Here is an 18,800-nt window from a genome sequence, read left to right on the forward strand (position 1 = left end):
CATTTAACATTTCCCTGTTAAAAGGAATTTCAGTCTCCATGCCAGAGAAAGCAAGCACAAAGGAGCCACTTTCATCCTCCCTTTTAATCTAGAAGGGTTTCCCCAGCATGAAGACCGGGCTGCATCAGCCACAGGAGGGAAGGAAGAGCCAAGGAGCAGCAAACTGATTCAGCAGCTAACCCAAGGCATAAATAAACACAGTGTGCAGGTGAGGCTGCTCCATGGAGGGAATCTGGTTTTTATAGACTAATTAAAAACTTCATTAGTGCCAGGTATTAAGTATCCTGTTGTCACATTCAGCATCACCCTTTGGGAAAATGAAGCCCTTTTTGGCCTGTTGCTTTCCTTTCTCTGTTTTTGTTTTCTTTCCCCACCTTCCTTTCTGTTTTTGTCCTTAAAACCTTCCCTGGTTCCATGAATTCTTCCTGTTGTGGGTCTTGGGTCCAACTCTCCAGACTCTTTTCCAGTTCCTCCAGTCAGTTTTCTGCAAAGCTGCATCCTCAGCCCAAATGTTACTGCTAGCTTTAACATCAAGATAAAAGAACTGGACCCAGAGCTTTACACTTGGGTTCCTTTGAAACAAGCTGGGCAAAACCATCAACCATTAAATAGAGGAAATTTATAGGAGAGTTTTCTGCTCGTGTGCAGCAACTCTGCATCCCTGAAGTTACTTTCTAAATGAAAAATATTTGGCACAGCCAGACTGTATCTGACCTGTGTGGGAAACTTCTTTGGCCTGGTTCTCATTAGACCAGAAGTTCCTCATTTTCAGGAATTTTGCTTCTCACGTTACCCAAATAGAGAAAACACAGCCTGGCACCAGAAACAGGAAGCTGAAAATAAATAACTGCAGGCCTTGGTGTTGCAGCTCTGATGCCAAAGCTGTGTCATTCATTGATCCTGAACACCTCCTGATGGTCCAGGATACACAAATTCAATTACAGCTGTGCAGTTTGAAGCTATTTAAGTGGGAAATGGAGCTGATTGCTTGTAAGAAATTGAGAGTTTTCCCATTTTTTGCTACATCCTGGTCAACAAGCGTTACATCTTACTGAATATTACCCACACCATCACCACACATGGATCTGCCAGCTTCTGCCTCCAACACACCTGACTTTAACTTCCTACAAATAAAACCTCTGTGTTCAGCTGTTTGAGGACACCTTCAATGTGCACAGGCAAAACTGGTCTTGTGCTGGCCCAAGCAAACAAAACAGTGTTTAAGATATTCTTAAGAGAACCTGCAATTATCTAATTAAATTTATGGAGTTCAACATCTCAGGTAAGTTTTGGGTGATTCTGCTAAGGGTCTACAGATGAAAAAGTATCTAGCAGGTCCAAGTAATGATAGTCAGTCCTTTTTTAGGTACAGATATGAACCCATGCCTGGAATAGCCTTGATAACAGCTTATAGAGAACAAGACAACTTGTGGCACAGAAGAAATAATCAGAGCAAATACAGAGGCAAGAATTCAAATTTTCAGTAACTAGAAAGAATTTAAACAATAGTTTGTTGTTTAGATTTGTTCACACAATCATTCTGAACACTGTTCCTTTTAGAGAAAAAGAGCCTTTAAAGGGAGTATTTAGTTTTATTTAGACAATTCAAGGTTTTTTTCACATTACAGTAAAAACAAGCACCATGTTTACATCATGAGTGAGGTTTGGAAGGCTGAACAAGCTGCTCCTTGAACAGCAGAGGCATTAACAGCACCTTTACCCTGGGGCTTTAGAAAATGCCCCAAATCACAGGATGACTGAGAAGATGGAAGTTACTGAAATCCATTTTGCATCCAGCTCTGGAATGCAGCAAAGGGAAATCACCGTGGCAAAAGAGCTCTTGCCACAGGCCAGGCCCAGCTGCAGCAGACGTGGCTGATTTAGGGCTAACTAGAGTTTGCAATTATCCCCCAGGAATCCCCTCCCATGGACCAATTACCCATAATTACCAGTATTTCCAGCCAGCAGAGCACAGAGCTGCTCCTTTAAAAGGGTTATTCAGCTGATTACACCTGAAGATCCACATCAGGGATCGAGCTAAACGGAGCTACAACAAACGGGCAGAAGAGAGAAACAGGTGAGTCAGCAAGGATGGAAAATACACAGAAGAGTAGAAGAAACTTTCCTTGCAAGAAGCCCACATGAATTTCCAGCAAGTCAGATTTCCAGCACCCATTCCATCATTAGTTCTTCCCTCCAGCAGCCCTGTTTGTGGAGTGGTGCCAGGGAGTCACCCAGTCAGCCCTCCTGCACTCCCCTCACTGCGGGAAGGGCTCCCAGTTCCACGGAGATGCAGGCACAGGATCCCTCAGGATCAAGCACAACACTTCACTTTTTATGGCTCTGTACAAAGGCAGGGACAGTGAGTGTGCCATCCTTGACTCCTGCTCGGGTCTCAGGCTTGTGCTTTAATGAGAAGACAAGGGCTCGCACGGCCCGGCGGTACGGAGCGCTAATGAGGCGGGAACACAGATGAAAAGCTTCGCGCTCAATATTTTCAGCCAGTGGGTGATCAATCTGAAAACAGCAAAGTATAAAATTAGATCTTTACATTTAATAAGGAGGCCAGCTGATTGAAATTGGAGTTTGGTGCCTTTCAGTGTTTCTTCATTAATCAGCTTAGATTCAAGGAAATCTGCTTCCCATCACAAGTGTAACAGGAAGAGCAATTTAATTCCACCCTAGCAATTAAGGGACAAGGCAACGTGGTCAGTGGCAGGGAACATATCCCCACCTCCAGCTGGGTGACAGTACTTTGCCATCACAACAGGAAACTAATCTGTGACAAGCTTTGGGTATCAAGCTCACTGCAATTATAAGCTATGCTGTAGCGTCTCCATAAAGCTCACTTTTGATCTGGCTGATATAAGGTACCTTGGATACTATTTTAAACTTGATTCCAACAGCAACTCTAAGACATGCCAAACACTTGGCAACTCTGCCTCGTGCTATAAAGGGAAATGTGGGATCTCTGTCTGTAGAAGGAGGTGTAATTAAGAACGCAGAAAGGGATTTGCTAAATGTTAATTATGTCATTATTGCTTCAACATGTGCCAAAACCTGTAATTCAGCACAGTTTAGTAAGAAATCCCCCACCTTTCAAGAAATGGTTTTAATTTCACTCCTGCCTTTTGTGATGGGGAATCTTCCATGCATTGCTTGCAGGAGATTCCAGTGAGCTAAGTAGTATTCCTGCAAGTCCTTCACTACACAAGTTTTACTACCCATCACTAGAAAGCCCCTTGGATCCACTCAGTCCTACCTTCCCTCCCTTCTCTCTTTTGTCAGCCTCTCAGTGTCAGTGCAGCAGCTGTGGCTTCCCTGTCTTTATAAGCAGTTCAACTGCTGTGCCCTCTGCTTGCACATGTGGTGGCTGCAGGTGTTTTCAGGTGAGTCCTGTTCAGAAGCAATTCTGCTTTACCCAATCCTGCTCATTTTAGAGTGGTACCAAAATCTTTATGTTCCACAGATTTAGACTTTACTGCCACGATAATTACCATGCATAGCTGTGCTTTCTAAGAATTAAGCTTGACTCACCAAAGGTGAGCTCCCACCTTTCTGAGGCATTCCTACAGCGAACCATCCTTCTATGCTGCCCCCAGACTGGAAGCTGGAGAGGTTGTTCTCAAACACACAACTTTCAAACTCTTGAATGTTTATCACCTGATTTGTCATTGAAAGGATAATTAATGAATAAATTGAAAATTAAAATTATTATGGCATTTCAGAGACCAAGCAAACTAGTTATTAAGCCTTACAGCAGAGCCTTGTTCGTTTAGTTAAACATACCTGAGGGATCTGGTATTTATCACCACTTTATATACTGTCAGCCTTGCCTCTCTGTTTTTCCTATAGATTTTAATTTACAAATATTTCATTAGGAAACACCCAAAAAGTCCCATTGTTGCTTTCATAGCTGTTTAGTAGGACAAACTTCATGTTCTATTAATTTCCTCCTTGTACAGCCCAAGTGCAGTGGCCACACAAGTAATCTGTTCACAGGTTATGGAAATGACAACAAATACACCTCACTCACAATTAGCAGGTTCACTTGGTTAACAACCAAAAACCATTATCTACCTTGCAAATGAAGTTACTTATAAATAGGGATGTGCTGTGAATCCCTAAAAATAGGAACAGATCACCTGGTCTTGTCCCCACTCAGCAGGCAGGACCAGCTTGGCTGGAAAAGGTTTAACTTATTCCCACAAGAAGGGACTTTTGGAGCCACAGAACTGTACCTCTAATTCCAGGGCTGCACAGAGCAGCTTCCGAGCGTTCCTCCTGAAAGCCTCGGTCCTGGGGTCGCTCCTGACCTCGATGGAGGGCCTGTTGGAGTGCTCCCTGATGAAGGCTCGCCACTCCCTGTAGATGTCCTTGGCGAGGCCGGACACCTCGGGGTCAGGGTGCTTGCGCATCTTGTTCACCGTGTGACCTGGAAAACAGGAACAGCTCCTGTGGGACTGGCAGCTGGGGAAAAATACAACTGACACGGGTCAAATCGTATCGGTGCTAAAGCAGCCGCACACCTTCTTAACTCAGGCAGTCTCAGCAAAACAACCAAAGCACTGACACAAACATAAACAGAAAATGACTAGGATTTCAGCATGGAGCTTGAGAAATTAGCAAGGAATTGTGAAAATCACCTCCCCAAGTCACCCAGGTGTGGAGCGACACTTATTTAACACAGGCTACGCTAGTTGTTTACACTGATCCTGGATCTGGTGAAGGTTTTTAAGCTTGGCCTACAAAAAGTGCTGTTTTTTAGCTGGGAACCCCGTTAAGGAAGGAGATGTTGCTGGTGATGGCTGTAGCATTTAAACATGGGAACACCACGATGACTCCAAGCAGACTCTTTCCCATCCAGAGGGCCTGGCAGTGCAGAAGAGGCTTTCCCCTGCGAGGAGACAAAGGGACCTTCCTGCTTCCAGAGGGGTGTTTTTCCCTGGCCAGGAGCGCTGTTGGCCAGGAGATGTCACTGTTAGGCTTCAGTGCCTCTTCCAGGCCGGCGCTATTCAGGCAGGCATTGGGAAAAATCCTGGGAAAAGCCTGAATAAACATGGCAAATGAAATGACAGATCAGAAGGATGGGGAAAGGGGCAGATTGCAGCTCCTTTTCCAGGGCTCTGATGGCAAACAAAGGCCGGGATGCCCTCCCCGTTCAGGAAAGGACCATGTGGTCACCGTTATCCCTCCCCCAGGTCCTGTGGAGAAGAGGCAGGCATGGGGCTGTGCCATTTGCATGGAGCTGCCCATCTGCTGGGGATTCCTCAGCGTGAGGATGCAGGAAGCCGTTCTGGGCCACTCACACCTTCAGGGGATTCAGCCAAATCAGATAAATGAGCACTGACAGCGGGAGAAGGAATAAACCACAGAGTTACCAAGGAGAGCTCTTCAAAGCTCTGACCACAAAAGGGGTGATGCAGTATTTCCTGGGAGGAATCAGAGGACAGCTGACTTTTTCAGTACCAGCTGTGAAAACTGCAGGCTTGATATCAACAATATTTCATTGCCAGCAATTTCTTCATTTCTTAAAAAGCTTCCAAACTAATCTCTAGTGTACTGACAAGCCAAGCAGACACAAGACAGCCTAATATTCACAGTTTAGATAGACCAGATGTACCTATTTTAGTGGAAAGTAACACTTGCTTGGAAGGTATCTTCTTCTTCAGCTCCTCCAAAGCTTCCATCAGGTTCTCTTTTGGTTGCCCAGGAAGCTCAAGTATAGACTTCCATCGTTTTATGTCTTCCACAACCACAACTCTCTGGGAAAGAGAAAAGCTCCTTATCAAAGTGGAATATTGTTACGGTAAGTAAGGACACCACCTTCATCTCAGCTAATGGGGCTGTTATCAATACATGAATTATTGATCATGGCACAGAATATATGATGGGTACTTGCTTGGAATTAGAAAACTCCTGCAAATCAAGACTGAAGTAACCAGTAAACAAAGTGACAACCTTCACCCTGGTCTGCCAAACTCTGTGCACACAACAGCAAACTCCTCCTAGAAGTGTTCTGAATTTAAGGAATCCATTGTATAAATGTTTCCAAATAGGAAAAGGAATTAAGAGGGAGGTGGCCAATTATCCCTAGAATCCAGCTCAGATTGACTATAGAAGTAAAACAATGCAAGGTGAGAAACAAAGCCTTAGGGAACACGAATGCAAACACGAATACACTGCACAGTTGCAGTGTTTTTCACTGGTTTTGCCACAGACCTTGACAGAACAGACTGCAAACAGTGCCAGTCTCATATTTTGGATGTGAAGCATCTTATCCAGCAGCGCAGGTCAGACAACTGCAGTGCTTTATGCCCCATTCTTTTGATTTTTGCCACACTCGATGAACTTTTTGGTGCAGCAAATGTTTTGCTGCTGTGTTTCTACCAGCAGGTGACCAAGAGGGGTTCAGCTCTCGTGCAGGTCTCACGCACGATATCCATGAAATGAACGGAAGGGTTTCCCTTGCTGGAAAGTGATGAGAGCCAGCTGGAAATCCTGAGGCTGGCGGTGTCACCGGGCTGTCCTCGAGTCCTGTGCCCAGCCTGACCCTGCACCACGCCGAGTTATAACCCACGGAACCCCTTCCAAGGCAGCAGAGCCCTCTGCACTGTACAACCACTTCCCCGTTCGGATCCCACCGCAGCGCTGCAAAGATTTCGGTGCAGAACCGGTGTTCACACACCGCCGCCCCGCGCCGCCCCGCCCGTGCCGCAGCCGGTGCCGCGGGAGGCCGGGCCGGGCCGTGCCCCCGCTCCCTCCCACCGGTGACCTGCCTTGAGGGACTCGAGGGTGACCTGCCGGCAGACGCGGGGCCCGGGCGCGGCCCGGCGGGGGCTCTGCGGGGCGCGGGCGCAGCGCACCACGAACCGATCCATGTTCGCCCCGCCACCTTCCCTCACGGAAGCCGCCAACACGGCCCCGCCATTTCCGCCCGGTAGTTCCCTCCAGGGGCGAGGCCCTATGGGATGGCCGGGGGTACCCCGCGGTGCTGACTACACTTCCCAGCAGGCCTCGCGCGGAAGACTATTCCACTGCCTCGCCCTTTCCGCACGGTAGTTTCCGCCGGGGGCGAGGCTCTATGGAATGGGCGGGGATGCCCCGCGGCGCGGACTACATCTCCCAGCAAGCTCCGTGAGGAGCACATCTCGCGAGAGGCTGCCGGCGGCCGGTGCCGGGGCGGAGGAGCGAAGATGGCGGTGCGGCGGGGAGGCCTCTCCGTCCTCCTCCTGCTCCTGCCGCTGTTCCTGGTGATCCAGGCGGGAGCCGCCTCGGGACAGCTCCCCGCCGCCTCCTCCGAGGCCTTCGACTCCGTGCTGGGCAACACGGCATCGTGTCACCAAGCCTGCCAGCTGACCTACCCCCTGCACACCTACCCCAAGGTACGGGCGGGCCCTTCCCCGCACCTGCGCCGCTTCCCTCCGCCTCCCCCGGGGCTGGCACGGCCCTTCCTTTGCCCTTCTCCCCCTGCAGCTCCGTCTCTTCTCTAAAGACAGATACTTCGTTATGTAAATACATGGGTAGGCTGCCGCTTGCCAGGGAAGCGCTGTTGTCAAAGTACAGCTTTGTCAGTGCTGGGGCTTTTGTGGGTTTTGGGCGTTTGGTTGCTCTTTTTTTCTTCCTGTTCTTAAAAAGGCAGCTGTAATTTGACTTGGGCTGCTCCATATTTTGGGCACTGAAACAGTGCTGTGTTCGTGGCAGGGCAGAGATCCTGACTCAGGGCGTCGGTGCGGCGCTTGGATGTTGAAGCATAAATGATGACAAGTAGCTCGTCAGGGCCTTCATGGGAACTTTTTATCTCATGAAAAAATACTGAAATTGTGTCTGATAGGAATTTAATTTCATCCCCCAGGGTTTGCTGTTGGTTCATGCTTGCACGCCTTTGAGCTATGGGCTTAAATTTGGAAAATCCCAGATCACAAATCTCATATATCCTTGTTCTTTGTTGGCAATAAACTTCATTAACAGCTGCAGCTGTGTAGCAGGTAGAACTCTTACCCCGTATTTGGGATTTCACAGGCAGGCAGCAGGCAAGTGGAGCAGTGCCAGGATCAGGTAACAGGGCTTTGTCTGCTTCCCCATGGAATTCACTTGGCTTTTGTGGCTGGAAAGTAACAGGGACTTGTGTGGAATATGAGTAAATTTACACAGCTTGTTTTGGTATATTGCACTTTTGAATTTTGTTACTTTAATTTTTGAATAAGAATTTTGTCATGTGTTGTTGGAGCTGTTCACTGATACAGTCACATCTTTTACATATAGTGTTTGTTCTGTTTGTCACAAAACTGCTGGTGGAATTGAAAGAAATTTGTTTTAGTTCTGAGTGGAAAATGAGACAAACTTCATTGAGACTGTGATGGAAATATATCTGTACAGCTCATTTATCTGGATATCAAATTACAAAACGTTTTCTGCTACAGCACCACCCACCTTGTCAGTGTTAGATTTGAGTTATAGTTTATATTCTTAGTTTTCTACTCTTGTGCCTTTAAAGCAGATGAACTCAAATGGTCTCAGTTCCAATGGCCAGGTCATTTACAGCAGGTTGTACAAGAGGTGTGGTGTGTTTGGTTGTTGTTAAATGAATTCAGAGCCTGTTCTGCACCTGTGCAGTCTGAGTGGCTGCTGGCTTTGAAGTTCTGATTCATGGGTCAGTGGCAGGGTGTGCTCAGTGGGACACTCCTGTCACAGAGGCTTCAAATCCATCCCCCTGGAGCTGTGGACAGAAGAAATACTAGGTGTAGGATTTCTCTATTTGCCTAATTTTAATAGTTGGCAGTGGGGAAGCACTTTTGCCCTTCAGTTCAATATAATAAATAAACATTTGTGTTTGTGGAGCTGGCTGTAGGCAAATAACCAGGATGCTATGTAGGACATCAGAAAATAATCTCTTTTTCTGATAGTTCTGTTGTAGCTCTGATTAGAGTCATTAGTCTGTTTAGATACATTGTATTCCACTGTCAAAATTAGAGGATTTTGGTCCTTTCCTGCTGGGTTTTACCATTTAAGTTCTGAAAATGAAGATTTCCTACTCTTTGTAGGGTTAAACATCAATAAATCTTTTACAGCACTGTCTTAATTTCAGACACAGCACTTTCTAAAACATTCATTTTGCTTGTGAGTTGTGGAATTACAAAATAGCATTTGCTGTTCCAGGTTTGGGCTGTTAGTGCTGCTTGGCTCGGGTTTACTGCAGCTCATCCCGTTTCACACTGGGCTGTACGTCTGGTGGAGGGAGGGAGGACAAAAACACCCAACCAAAGAACGGAAAAATGTTTTGTTTTCTGTCAATTTCTTGTGGACTGGAGGTTTGCAAGCCTCTCCTTGTGCCTCCCCAGGAAGAGGAGCTGTACGCCTGCCAGCGCGGCTGCCGACTCTTCTCCATCTGCCAGTTCGTGGACGACGGCGCCGATTTGAATCGCACCAAACAGGAATGTGACTCTGGTGAGCCCTCAGAGCCCTGCAGCATCCCAGCAGCTGAGCACACAGTGGAGGGGACAGCTGCAGTGTCTGAAAGGGTGGTGTTGGGTTGGCGGCATCCTTTCAATTGCTTTGGGCTTGTTTAACAGCTTCTTAAAGTCTATATGCAGGGTATATAAAAAAAAGTCTTATGGGAAGGTTGTTGTCTGTGAGTTTCTCCTCAGTGTTGCTGTTTTCCTGGATTTCTCAAGTATAATCAATGTCTGTAACTAAATTAGAAATAGTGCATTTTACTATAAACAGTTTGTCATAGAAAACACAAAATGCCTGGAGGGAAGTCCAGGCAAATAACACTTATCTTTTAATAATTCCCTGTGACAATCAGTCCCATTTGCCATTCCTGACAAATCTGTGTATAGAAGTGAATTGTTCAGTGGAGCAAGGGCACAGATCTCACTGTGCCTTGTAACTTGTGGTCTGACCTACATCCTAAGCTTTTCCTGCAGCTAACCCCTTGGGAATGAGGTACAGCTTTGTTTGGAATAGGCCTTTAAGTACTGGTTACTAATTCTCTCAGGCTATCTGTGTTAGAGCAAAGATGTAGCAGTGAAAATGAAATAAGGAATCATTTCAGCTGGAGAAGACCTTTAAGATCATCAAGTCCAACCATTCCTCCAGCATTGCCAAGCCCACCACTAAACAATGTCCCCAAGTGCCACACCTTTATGTCCATCCATGGTTGTGTGTGATACAGGCCAATTAATAGTGGATTTGGAATTGTATAGAACTTTGTTCCAGTAATATTGAGGAAGCTGAGTCACAGTTTTATTCAGAAAGGAAAGGCAGGAACTCTCCACCTTTACCACCAGTACAATTAAGCACCAGGCCAGCACTCAGGGGAGGCTTTTGTCCTCTCAGTAGCTCCTGAAAGCAAGAGAGCTTGTGGCCAGCTCAGGTAGGGAGGCAGAAAGCCTGTCATGCAAAGATGCTAATGTGTTACAAAAGTGCAGTAAATACTCCAGACATGGGCTAATGCTCCAGTCTGTCACAGAGTGTAGCTGTGATACAGCCTGTCAGTGTAGTTGTCAAACCACACACGAAAGAGTGCCATAAAGCAGGGTAATGTGGCAATAGAGCACATGTAGAGTAATGGAACAGTTGCTTATTTCTGGTTTAACTCTTCTTCCTGGGGCTGTTGTCTTTGCTGGCTTATGTTCTGTAATCTGCTGGTGGGTGCCCTGAGTGAGTGTTCTGTGCTTGGCAGATCCATCTTGGCTGCCCTGCTCAGTTCTGTCTCTGGCGCTTCCTGCAAACACTGACTCGGTGGCAGTTGTAGCATGGAATGGCTGCTCAGGTGCCATGAGCTGAGCACTCAAATGTTTAGCTGCTGCTGCCATGCTTCCTGCTAGCTTCTTAGTCCTTACAATGGTCCATTTGATCCTCTGGAAAACTGGGGGAGCTCATGTCCTCTGTGTTGCTTTTTGGTTGGATTCTTTAGTTCAGGTACTACTGAAACACTGTCCACCTAAGCTTTAGAATCATGCAGGAGAGCTGTGCCTGTGTATCATCTGCCTGATTTGTCCATGGGCAGAATAAACTAAGTTATTCTCTCCAAATAATTTAGGTTTCTTGGTCTTTGTGATCTCTAGTGAGCAATTAATAGAAGCTCTCTCTAAAACAAAGAGTTAGCTTCATTTCTCATAAGAAATTATTCCATAATACTTTCAGTGCAGTTTCTGTATTAGCAGGAAATGCTCCTTTGATTTTCCTGTGATACCATGGTTTCTGCTGTTACCTCAAAGGGATTTAATGGACTGATGATCCTTCTGTTCTCTGTAGGATTCCATCTCTGTTCTCTGATGTTCTGTGTGATATGTAGAGGAAAGCTATAGTGGTGGTGGGAGGATCAATGAGAGCTTGCATCCCTGAGCTCAGCCAGGGTAACATTGGTGATCATTTGCTCTGATTGCAGCCAGATTTCAACTCCCTGCTCTGTTGAAGCTCTGATTCTGTCATTAGACCTCAGAGCAAATGCTACCCTGGGATTGCCATATCTTCCCCTGCAAAATGGGATTGTCAACTGCTGCTTTGTTTCTGATCCAACTTACACTGAGAATGTTTTCTTAACTAAAATGCAGAATTTATCATCTCATTTGGGGAACTTCTCCCTTGCAGCCTGCACTGAAGCTTACTCCCAATCTGATGAACAATATGCTTGCCATCTTGGATGCCAGAACCAGTTGCCATTTGCTGAGTTAAGGCAAGAGCAAGTAAGTAGGTGACATGTTTTTCAAATACCACCTACTTGTTTCTGTTCAGTGTGTGTTGTCTCTTTTTTAAATTTCTTCAAATGGAAAATAAATCTTCCTAAGGACTGAAATCTAGACATGAGGTGAGGAGTGAGCAAGAATGTAACTTCTGTCCTTTTAATGTAGAAACAAATGGAAAAAGTGTTAATGTTGTGCTTGCAGTTAATGTCCCTGATGCCACGAATTCATCTCCTCTTTCCTCTGACACTGGTGAGATCATTCTGGAGTGACATGATGGACTCAGCTCAGAGCTTCATAACATCCTCATGGACTTTCTACCTTCAAGCAGATGATGGCAAAATTGTCATATTCCAGGTACTTCCTTTTTTTATTGAGGTTAAGGTGTCCTGGTTGCTGACTTCAACTCTTCTTTCAGCCAGAGAAAAGACTCTAAGAGCACCATCAAAAGTGTTTAGTTTTTCCTAGTGTTTCACTGCCTTTAGAGCCATTTTAAAATTCAAAGAATGGAGCATGTCATAAGGTTAATTTCTGTATTAGTTCTGCAAGTGTAAATTATCAAAACTAGTGAAAGTTTTCTAGCAGGATCTCCTAACTCCTTATTTTGTTTTAGTCAAAGCCAGAAGTGCAGTATGTTCCACAGCTTGATCAGGAAACTGGAGATGCAAAAGGATCCTTGTCACTGAGTAAAACAGCCTGTAAGTTGTTTTTTTTGTGCTTTGGAAGAGTAAATGCAAATGTTCCCTGTCATGCAAACTCTAAAAATTACGTTACAGGTGGCACATGAAAGCAAATTTTTAGAAAGCTGCAATGTAATTATTTACTGTGCGGAGCGCACTGCGTACACTTGGCAAAGTGCGGTAGAAACCGAGCTCTGCTGCAAATGGGAGCCTGCAAGCTGGGGCTGTTTTAAAAGCTTCCTTTTATGCTGTCTGTACAGACAAAGTGTGTGGGCTGTGGGTTTTCCCTTCCCTTGCTCTCATGCCCTCTCCTTGTGCTGTTGTGCCTCAGCAGACGGACGTCCAGGGAGCTCGCAGACGTTCCGGGGGCTCTTCGAGGAGCGAGCCAACGACAGCTTCTTCAAGTGTCTCTCCATGTACGTATGTCCTGAGCTGTCTGTGCCCCCTGGGGAGGGTAAAGGCCTTTCCTCTGGCTGTGCAGCCCAATTGGGAGGTCTCAAGGTATCCAAGTCTGTAGGCTCAGGATGCACAGCATCACAATTTTGTATCTGACCATGAGTGCTGCTTTGCTGTGCTGGCCCTGTATTTTCTGCATGCTGTCCTGCCAACTTTGATTTTTCCTTTCCATTTCTAGTGAACAACATATTGATAATTTCCTGCACTGTTTTTTGAGTGTGTTCTGGGAACTGTTTAATCAATACTGTGTTTTGCCTGTTCATTAGCTCTGGATGTGTTTTAGGGCAAAGCACTTTGTTTTGGGATTGTGTTATGTAGCACACTGGTATGTCTTGTTTCCAGGCTGAAAATACTCAGTATGTATTTATTAAAGCTTTTTTATTTTCTCTTTAAAAGTTCACACATGAAGTATCAGTGAGTTGTCCCGCAGATGAATAACAAAAAAATCTGGTTTTAAATCTGTAAACAAGAGGATTCTTAGGGCCCCATAACAGAATCCTGCAAGTCTTTTGTGATGTCAAACAGGCATTAGAGTACCCAGGAGTCTGCGGTGGGCTGTGTAGCTGGAAGGACCAGAGACTAATGAATTGGCAGGAAAGGCACTCAGAAATGAGCCAAACTTTTTAGAGGTCCATTGTCTTGTATTCAGTCTATGAAATCTATCAACATTCTTCTCATTTCAGAAATTCCAGTTGGATTTTAACCACTACACTCGTCCTGTCAGTGCTGGTGCTGCTCTGGATTTGTTGTGCAACTGTAGCTACAGCTGTAGAGCAGTATGTTCCATCTGAGGTACTGCATTTCAGAACTACAGTGTTTGGAATTTTTCATTATATTGCTTTTATGTTACAGCTGTCCCAAGACTAAGTAATATTTGGGGGAGGTTCAGTTAAGGAGGGTTTTCTTATTTGCAGTCCACGGCTGTGGATGGCAAACCAATTTTGTTTATTTAAATGATGGTTTTATAGCTGAGCATTCTTGCTCATTCCTGTGGCTCACAGGAGCTCTGAGCCTTATTCAGACACGATGTCTTTTGGTTTGTAGTGCTGTACTCTCAGCAACCTTCAGGGTGCTCTGAACAAATGGAGGCTGATTCTCATTGCTCTGGGAATGAAGCTATTCCGAGGGTTGGTGGTGTAGGGGGGATCCAGTATGGGTTTAATGCAGGAGGATCAGTAGTGAGAAGAGAGTGACAGCAGTTATTGGTGAGTGCAGAGTCTCATGGAAGGGAACAGGCGCTCTCCCAGTGCCCAGAGAGTCCTGACTCAGTCTTAGCACACCAAAGGAGCTGTTACACACACACTGTATCCGCCCTTGTTCTGGCAGATTTCATACATTTCTTCTGGATGCAAGTCTAGTTCCAACCCTGAATTTCAGCTGTTACAGAAAGCCTTGTGTTGCAGGGCTGCAGCCATCAGAACCTGGAATGCAGCTGCATAACGAAATGAATTTTATTCGCAATATGGAGAGTCTTTGTCTTAAAGTACCTTGTTTAAATATTTCAGAAGCTGAGCATCTATGGAGATTTGGAATACATGAATGAGCAAAAACTCAACAGATACCCACCCTCTGCACTTGTTGTGGTTAGATGCAAGACTGAGGAGCATGAAGAAGCAGGACCTCTTCCTACAAAAGTCAATCTGGATCAATCTGCAATTTAAATCCATTGGATCTGATAGACTAATTCTAACAGAGCTAGAAACTCCTGATTGATTGTGGTGGTTCCTCAGATGAGAAGCTTAGCAGCCAGTCTTTAAATGCAAATAAAGTTGCAAAATCAACAAATGTCATGCGATTTTGTTTTCAGCTAGTAGAGAAGATTCAGACATTCAGACATGAATTTGTTTGTTTCCAGGTATAATCACTCTTCACTGGTGTTTGCTATTGTGTCTTTTTGCTTACACAAGTTGTAAGCATGCTTTTCATACTTCTGCCAGGACACTTTCAAACTTACTTGTGTGTTCTAGGATGTAATGTGTACAGAGTTAGCTTTGTAAAGGTATAAGACGTTTTAAGTAGGCAGGACATGCCTTTCTAGTGTTGCACTTTCTGTTGTAGTTAAGAGAAAATATTATAAAATTATCTGCTGAATTTTTTTGTACTTGTTAATGTCCATGCACAAACAACCCTGTCTTCAAAAATAGAAATATATTTTTTCTACGGTGTGGCAATATTTTAGGTGGAAAGCATTTGTGAGGTACTGTAAGCTAGAACTCAGCTTGTGAAAGACAGAAACGTGTTAAAATTTACAGACATATCCCTTCACATGCAGAACATTACATGGTCAGTTATTTTGTCAGACTTTAGCCTTTAAGTCTTAAATTGCTTGTAAAGTTAGCACCTGTGTTTTCTGAAAACTTCTACTTTCTGTTCTTGATTAACTATTCTGGTCTTGTAACTTCATTTACAGAAACAAGTTGATTCCTGAGAAATGAGAGCAGACAAATAAAATTGACTGTATAGAAAATGTTGACTATATAGCTTTTTGCTATGGTTAATTATTAACCACAACAGGCTCAGTGTGAAAGCCTGTCTGTAGCCTTCCTCATGGGCAACGTGACCTGATTTTGCTGTGATTTACTAACACAGCAACAATGAACAATGTCCCTCATGTCTAACCTATTTTTTGTGGATCTTATTATATGCTGGTTCCCACAGTGTTGGCAAGTTGGGGGTATTGGTGATTTATTTTAGGGTGTCTAAGGGAATGCTGGCTAGAACACACAGTCTTCAATTCATTGTCATTTTTTCATTGATTAGACAGAATTTCCTCCAAGGTTTAAAAAAATGTAATGAAGAACTGTGGAGATTCTGGGTGATACAGTGATGTATTCCCTTACTTAAACCTGCCTCAGGGGTCATTCCCAACTTGTCTGTGAGCAGGTTGTGTGACTGCAGCTGATGGAGCCTTTCAGGGGCCATCGGGCAGGACTGTGCAGACCCCAGCCCAGCAGTGTGGCCCTCAGGAGCTTTCAGATCGTTGAGGATGTTTGTTTTAAGCAGGTTTCTATCAGCCTGCAGGAACTGCAATCTCAAGTCTTAAATTATCCGGTACTTCTTCACGCTGAACTCTTCAGTGGGACAGCCCAGAAATTTGGGTGCCAGCAGCCTTGCCCTCTGTGTAGGTGTCATTGCAGAGGCCTTGCTGTGAGAAGGGACAGGGTGGTGTTTGGGGACACTGCTCACTGGGCAGGGGCAGGAGATGCCTCTGTCAGTGATGCTGCAGGCGCGTTCCTGCTGGCATAGGCAAAGCCCAGCACGGCCCTGGGGATGCCAGAGCTCAGATGTGATACCTGCAACCCTGTTCAGCAATCACTCTGCCACTGCTGGCTTTACTTCAGGGACTAGTGCCCACCTTAGCACTGTGGTGTTTGGGATTTCCAGAAGAGACTGCAGCAATCCCCGGTTTTCTAACTGAATAGCTTATAGAAATGTTTGCAAGTCTGTTTAAATGTTTTCCTTTACCATTACACGTGGTTGCAGAGGGAGCAGCTCTGTGCACACGTGGCTCTGCCTGTTCCAGCGTGGACAGTACAACCTCTGTTAGGCTGATGACTTGATTTCACAAAACTTTCTCTTCAAAACTCCATTGCTTACAGCCCTGGGCTCGAGTTAAGCAAACAACTTGTGCTTTCATTGGGTGTTTTGTCTTTTGTTTGCTGTTTAATGGCATTTCAGCTGAGTGATCTGTGCAGTGCAGCCAGTGATTCAGCAATGTGCTCTTGGGTCACAGAGAGCTCTGTGCCTGTGGCACTCTGGCACTTGGCACTGCTGTATCCAGAGCGAGCCAGAGCCTGAGGAATTTGGTGAGTGTTGTACTTGTAAACTTGTCAAAAGATCTTCCCTCAGTAAAATCAAATAGCAAGTAATTGAACTGTTTCTCAAGATTTCTAATCTAAATGGACTCTTTAAGCTGTCTTGGCATTTTGCTTTGCAAAATGTCATTTCCTATTCATTTTTTGTTAAATGTTTGACTTACTGACATCTCCATTTTCAGAGGCTGCAATTTGGGTTTGATCTCTGCTCAAAACCACTGTTTAAATGAAGGGCCTTAAATTATTGAAATTGCAGGAGGAAAGCATTTTATATTCTCTTTAGGCATGTGTTCAACTGAACCTGTATTGGGTTTAGAATTAAATCATCTGGACACAAATGAGGTGACCCTCTTAAGTGTGTGCAATTCACTGCTGGCAGAAATAGCCAAGGTACATTTGGGGGAAATTGGGGAATTTTTAGGTGCTAGAATTAACAATAACCTTCTATCATACTGGATACCTTGATATCTGTTGCCTCTTCAGCTTTTCTGATATTTGTCATTTTTAAATTTTTTTTTTCTAACTTCAGAAGAGCTTGCTTATGTTTCTTACATCGCTGCCATGAACTCATTTTTCTGAACTCTAAGCAGTCTTTGATGTGGGGTAACTGCTCTAAAATCCAACTGCCTGGTTGGCTACAGCTGAGCTTGATAATCCTGGAGCAGGAAACAGATGGTGGTAGATGTCAGGTTGTAGAATCATCAAATTTTTTAGCTTGAAAAAGACCTCCAAGAATGAGTCCAAGCATTTCCCCAGCACTACCAATGCCACCAGTAACCCATGCCCCCAAGTGCCACATCCACATGGCTTTAGGGGAATTGCTCCACCACTGCCCCAGGCAGCCTGATCCAATGCCTGACAACTCTTCCAGTAAAGAATTTTTTTTTCCTGCTATCCAATCTAAACCTCCTCTGGTGCAATTTGAGGCTGTTTCCTCTCGTCCTATTGCTTGTTAATGGGAGGAAAAGAGCCTGACCCCACCTGGCTCCAACCTCTTGTCAGGGAGTTACAGAAAGTGAGAAGGTCCCTCCTGAGCCTCCTTTTCTCCAGGCTGAGCCACCCCAGCTCCCTCAGCTGTTTCTCATCACACTTGTGCTCCTGAGCCTTCCTCAGCTCTGTTGCCCTTCTCTGGACATCTCTTACAGACATTTGTCTCCAAGGGTGGGTTGACTCCACATTTTAAACTCTTCACTGTAGATTGTTTTGCAGGGTATGCACAGCTGGCCTGCTTTACCTGGCTCTTACACAGGACTGTTACCAAACTCCTAATCACCTAATAAGCTTTATGAAAGCTCAAAATAGTCCTGTATCAAGTCTGATTAGAAACTGAAACTTCTTTAAAGAGCAAGAGATCCAGAATTGAAGATCTGCTTAGTCTGACATTTTTCCACACTGCAGCAGCTGCCCGGACTTGCAGACTCTTTGCTATTTGGTATTGGATGTTTTCACCCAAAATCCTTCTTGAAACGGGAGTTTTCTAGCACCACCTTTAGTAGTGATGTATTCCTGTGAGAAGCTTCTGTTTTGGACAAAGTGGTGCTGCTGTACTGGAGGAGGAGCTCCTACAAGAGCGTGTTTAATTCTGGCTGGTCTGGGCAGGGTTGGAGATGCCCTGGCCATGAAGAGTGCATTAACTCAGGGTAATTGGGGGTGGGGTGATGTGTGGGGATGGAGAGGGAAGTTGGAGCTGTAGTTGTTCCTCCATGTAGGCATTACGTGGTGCTTTGAGTCAATTCAAGGCAATGCCAGCTCAGAGACAATCTGGCTGCCAGCCTTTCTTCCACAGCCCTGGTGGGACTGTCTTGCTTGAGGAGAAGTCATGGCCTGGGGGTGGCAACAATTTGGAAGCACTTGAGTCCTGTGGACCCTCTTGCAAGAATAACCCAGGTTCTTCAAAAACTTGATGCTTTTTTTCCCCACTACCCCCATGGAAAAGCTGCCTGCTCATGAAATTTCATCCTTGAAGCTGTAAAACTCCTCTCTGTGGGAGCTGTGCTGAGGCCTGCAGCCAGTTCAGAAGGCTCCAGTGCGTTTGTAAGTTCATGTTTGCTGCAGGCTGAGCTGCTAAGCCTTCCTGCAGGCCTGGAAATTCAAGCACTCAAGTAAAAAAGGACCCTGGAGGATTTCCTGTGCCTGTGCTCATTGCCCAAGCAAGGAAG

The 18,800-nt window shown here is 45.2% G+C and overlaps 2 protein-coding genes across 5 annotated transcripts; one reads left to right on the forward strand and one right to left on the reverse strand.

Moving 5' to 3' along the window:
- Window positions 1–1,572: 1,572 nt before the first annotated feature.
- Window positions 1,573–7,048, reverse strand: TCEANC2 (transcription elongation factor A N-terminal and central domain containing 2). Of its 3 annotated transcripts, none has more exons than XM_053950294.1 (4): window positions 6,780–7,048; window positions 5,624–5,765; window positions 4,242–4,435; window positions 1,573–2,517 (listed from the first exon to the last, which is right to left on the reverse strand). In XM_053950294.1, the coding sequence occupies exons 1-4, from the start codon at window positions 6,879–6,881 to the stop codon at window positions 2,329–2,331; spliced, it is 627 nt and encodes a 208-aa protein (XP_053806269.1). In that variant the 5' UTR covers window positions 6,882–7,048; the 3' UTR covers window positions 1,573–2,328. The 3 variants fall into 3 exon arrangements, with proteins under 3 accessions (XP_053806269.1, XP_053806270.1, XP_053806271.1); XM_053950295.1 differs by having other exon boundaries at window positions 5,624–5,761; window positions 6,776–7,048; XM_053950296.1 differs by lacking the exon at window positions 6,780–7,048 and adding an exon at window positions 6,223–6,702.
- A 106-nt stretch (window positions 7,049–7,154) lies between these two features.
- TMEM59 (transmembrane protein 59) lies at window positions 7,155–15,304 on the forward strand. Of its 2 annotated transcripts, none has more exons than XM_053950293.1 (8): window positions 7,155–7,385; window positions 9,342–9,447; window positions 11,599–11,693; window positions 11,895–12,047; window positions 12,304–12,388; window positions 12,705–12,786; window positions 13,510–13,618; window positions 14,332–15,304. In XM_053950293.1, the coding sequence occupies exons 1-8, from the start codon at window positions 7,197–7,199 to the stop codon at window positions 14,485–14,487; spliced, it is 975 nt and encodes a 324-aa protein (XP_053806268.1). In that variant the 5' UTR covers window positions 7,155–7,196; the 3' UTR covers window positions 14,488–15,304. The 2 variants fall into 2 exon arrangements, with proteins under 2 accessions (XP_053806268.1, XP_053806267.1); XM_053950292.1 differs by having other exon boundaries at window positions 7,157–7,385; window positions 12,702–12,786.
- The last annotated feature ends 3,496 nt before the right edge of the window (window positions 15,305–18,800 follow it).

The sequence above is a fragment of the Vidua chalybeata genome, chromosome 9, assembly GCF_026979565.1.
Source record: "Vidua chalybeata isolate OUT-0048 chromosome 9, bVidCha1 merged haplotype, whole genome shotgun sequence".
Taxonomy (NCBI): domain Eukaryota; kingdom Metazoa; phylum Chordata; class Aves; order Passeriformes; family Viduidae; genus Vidua; species Vidua chalybeata.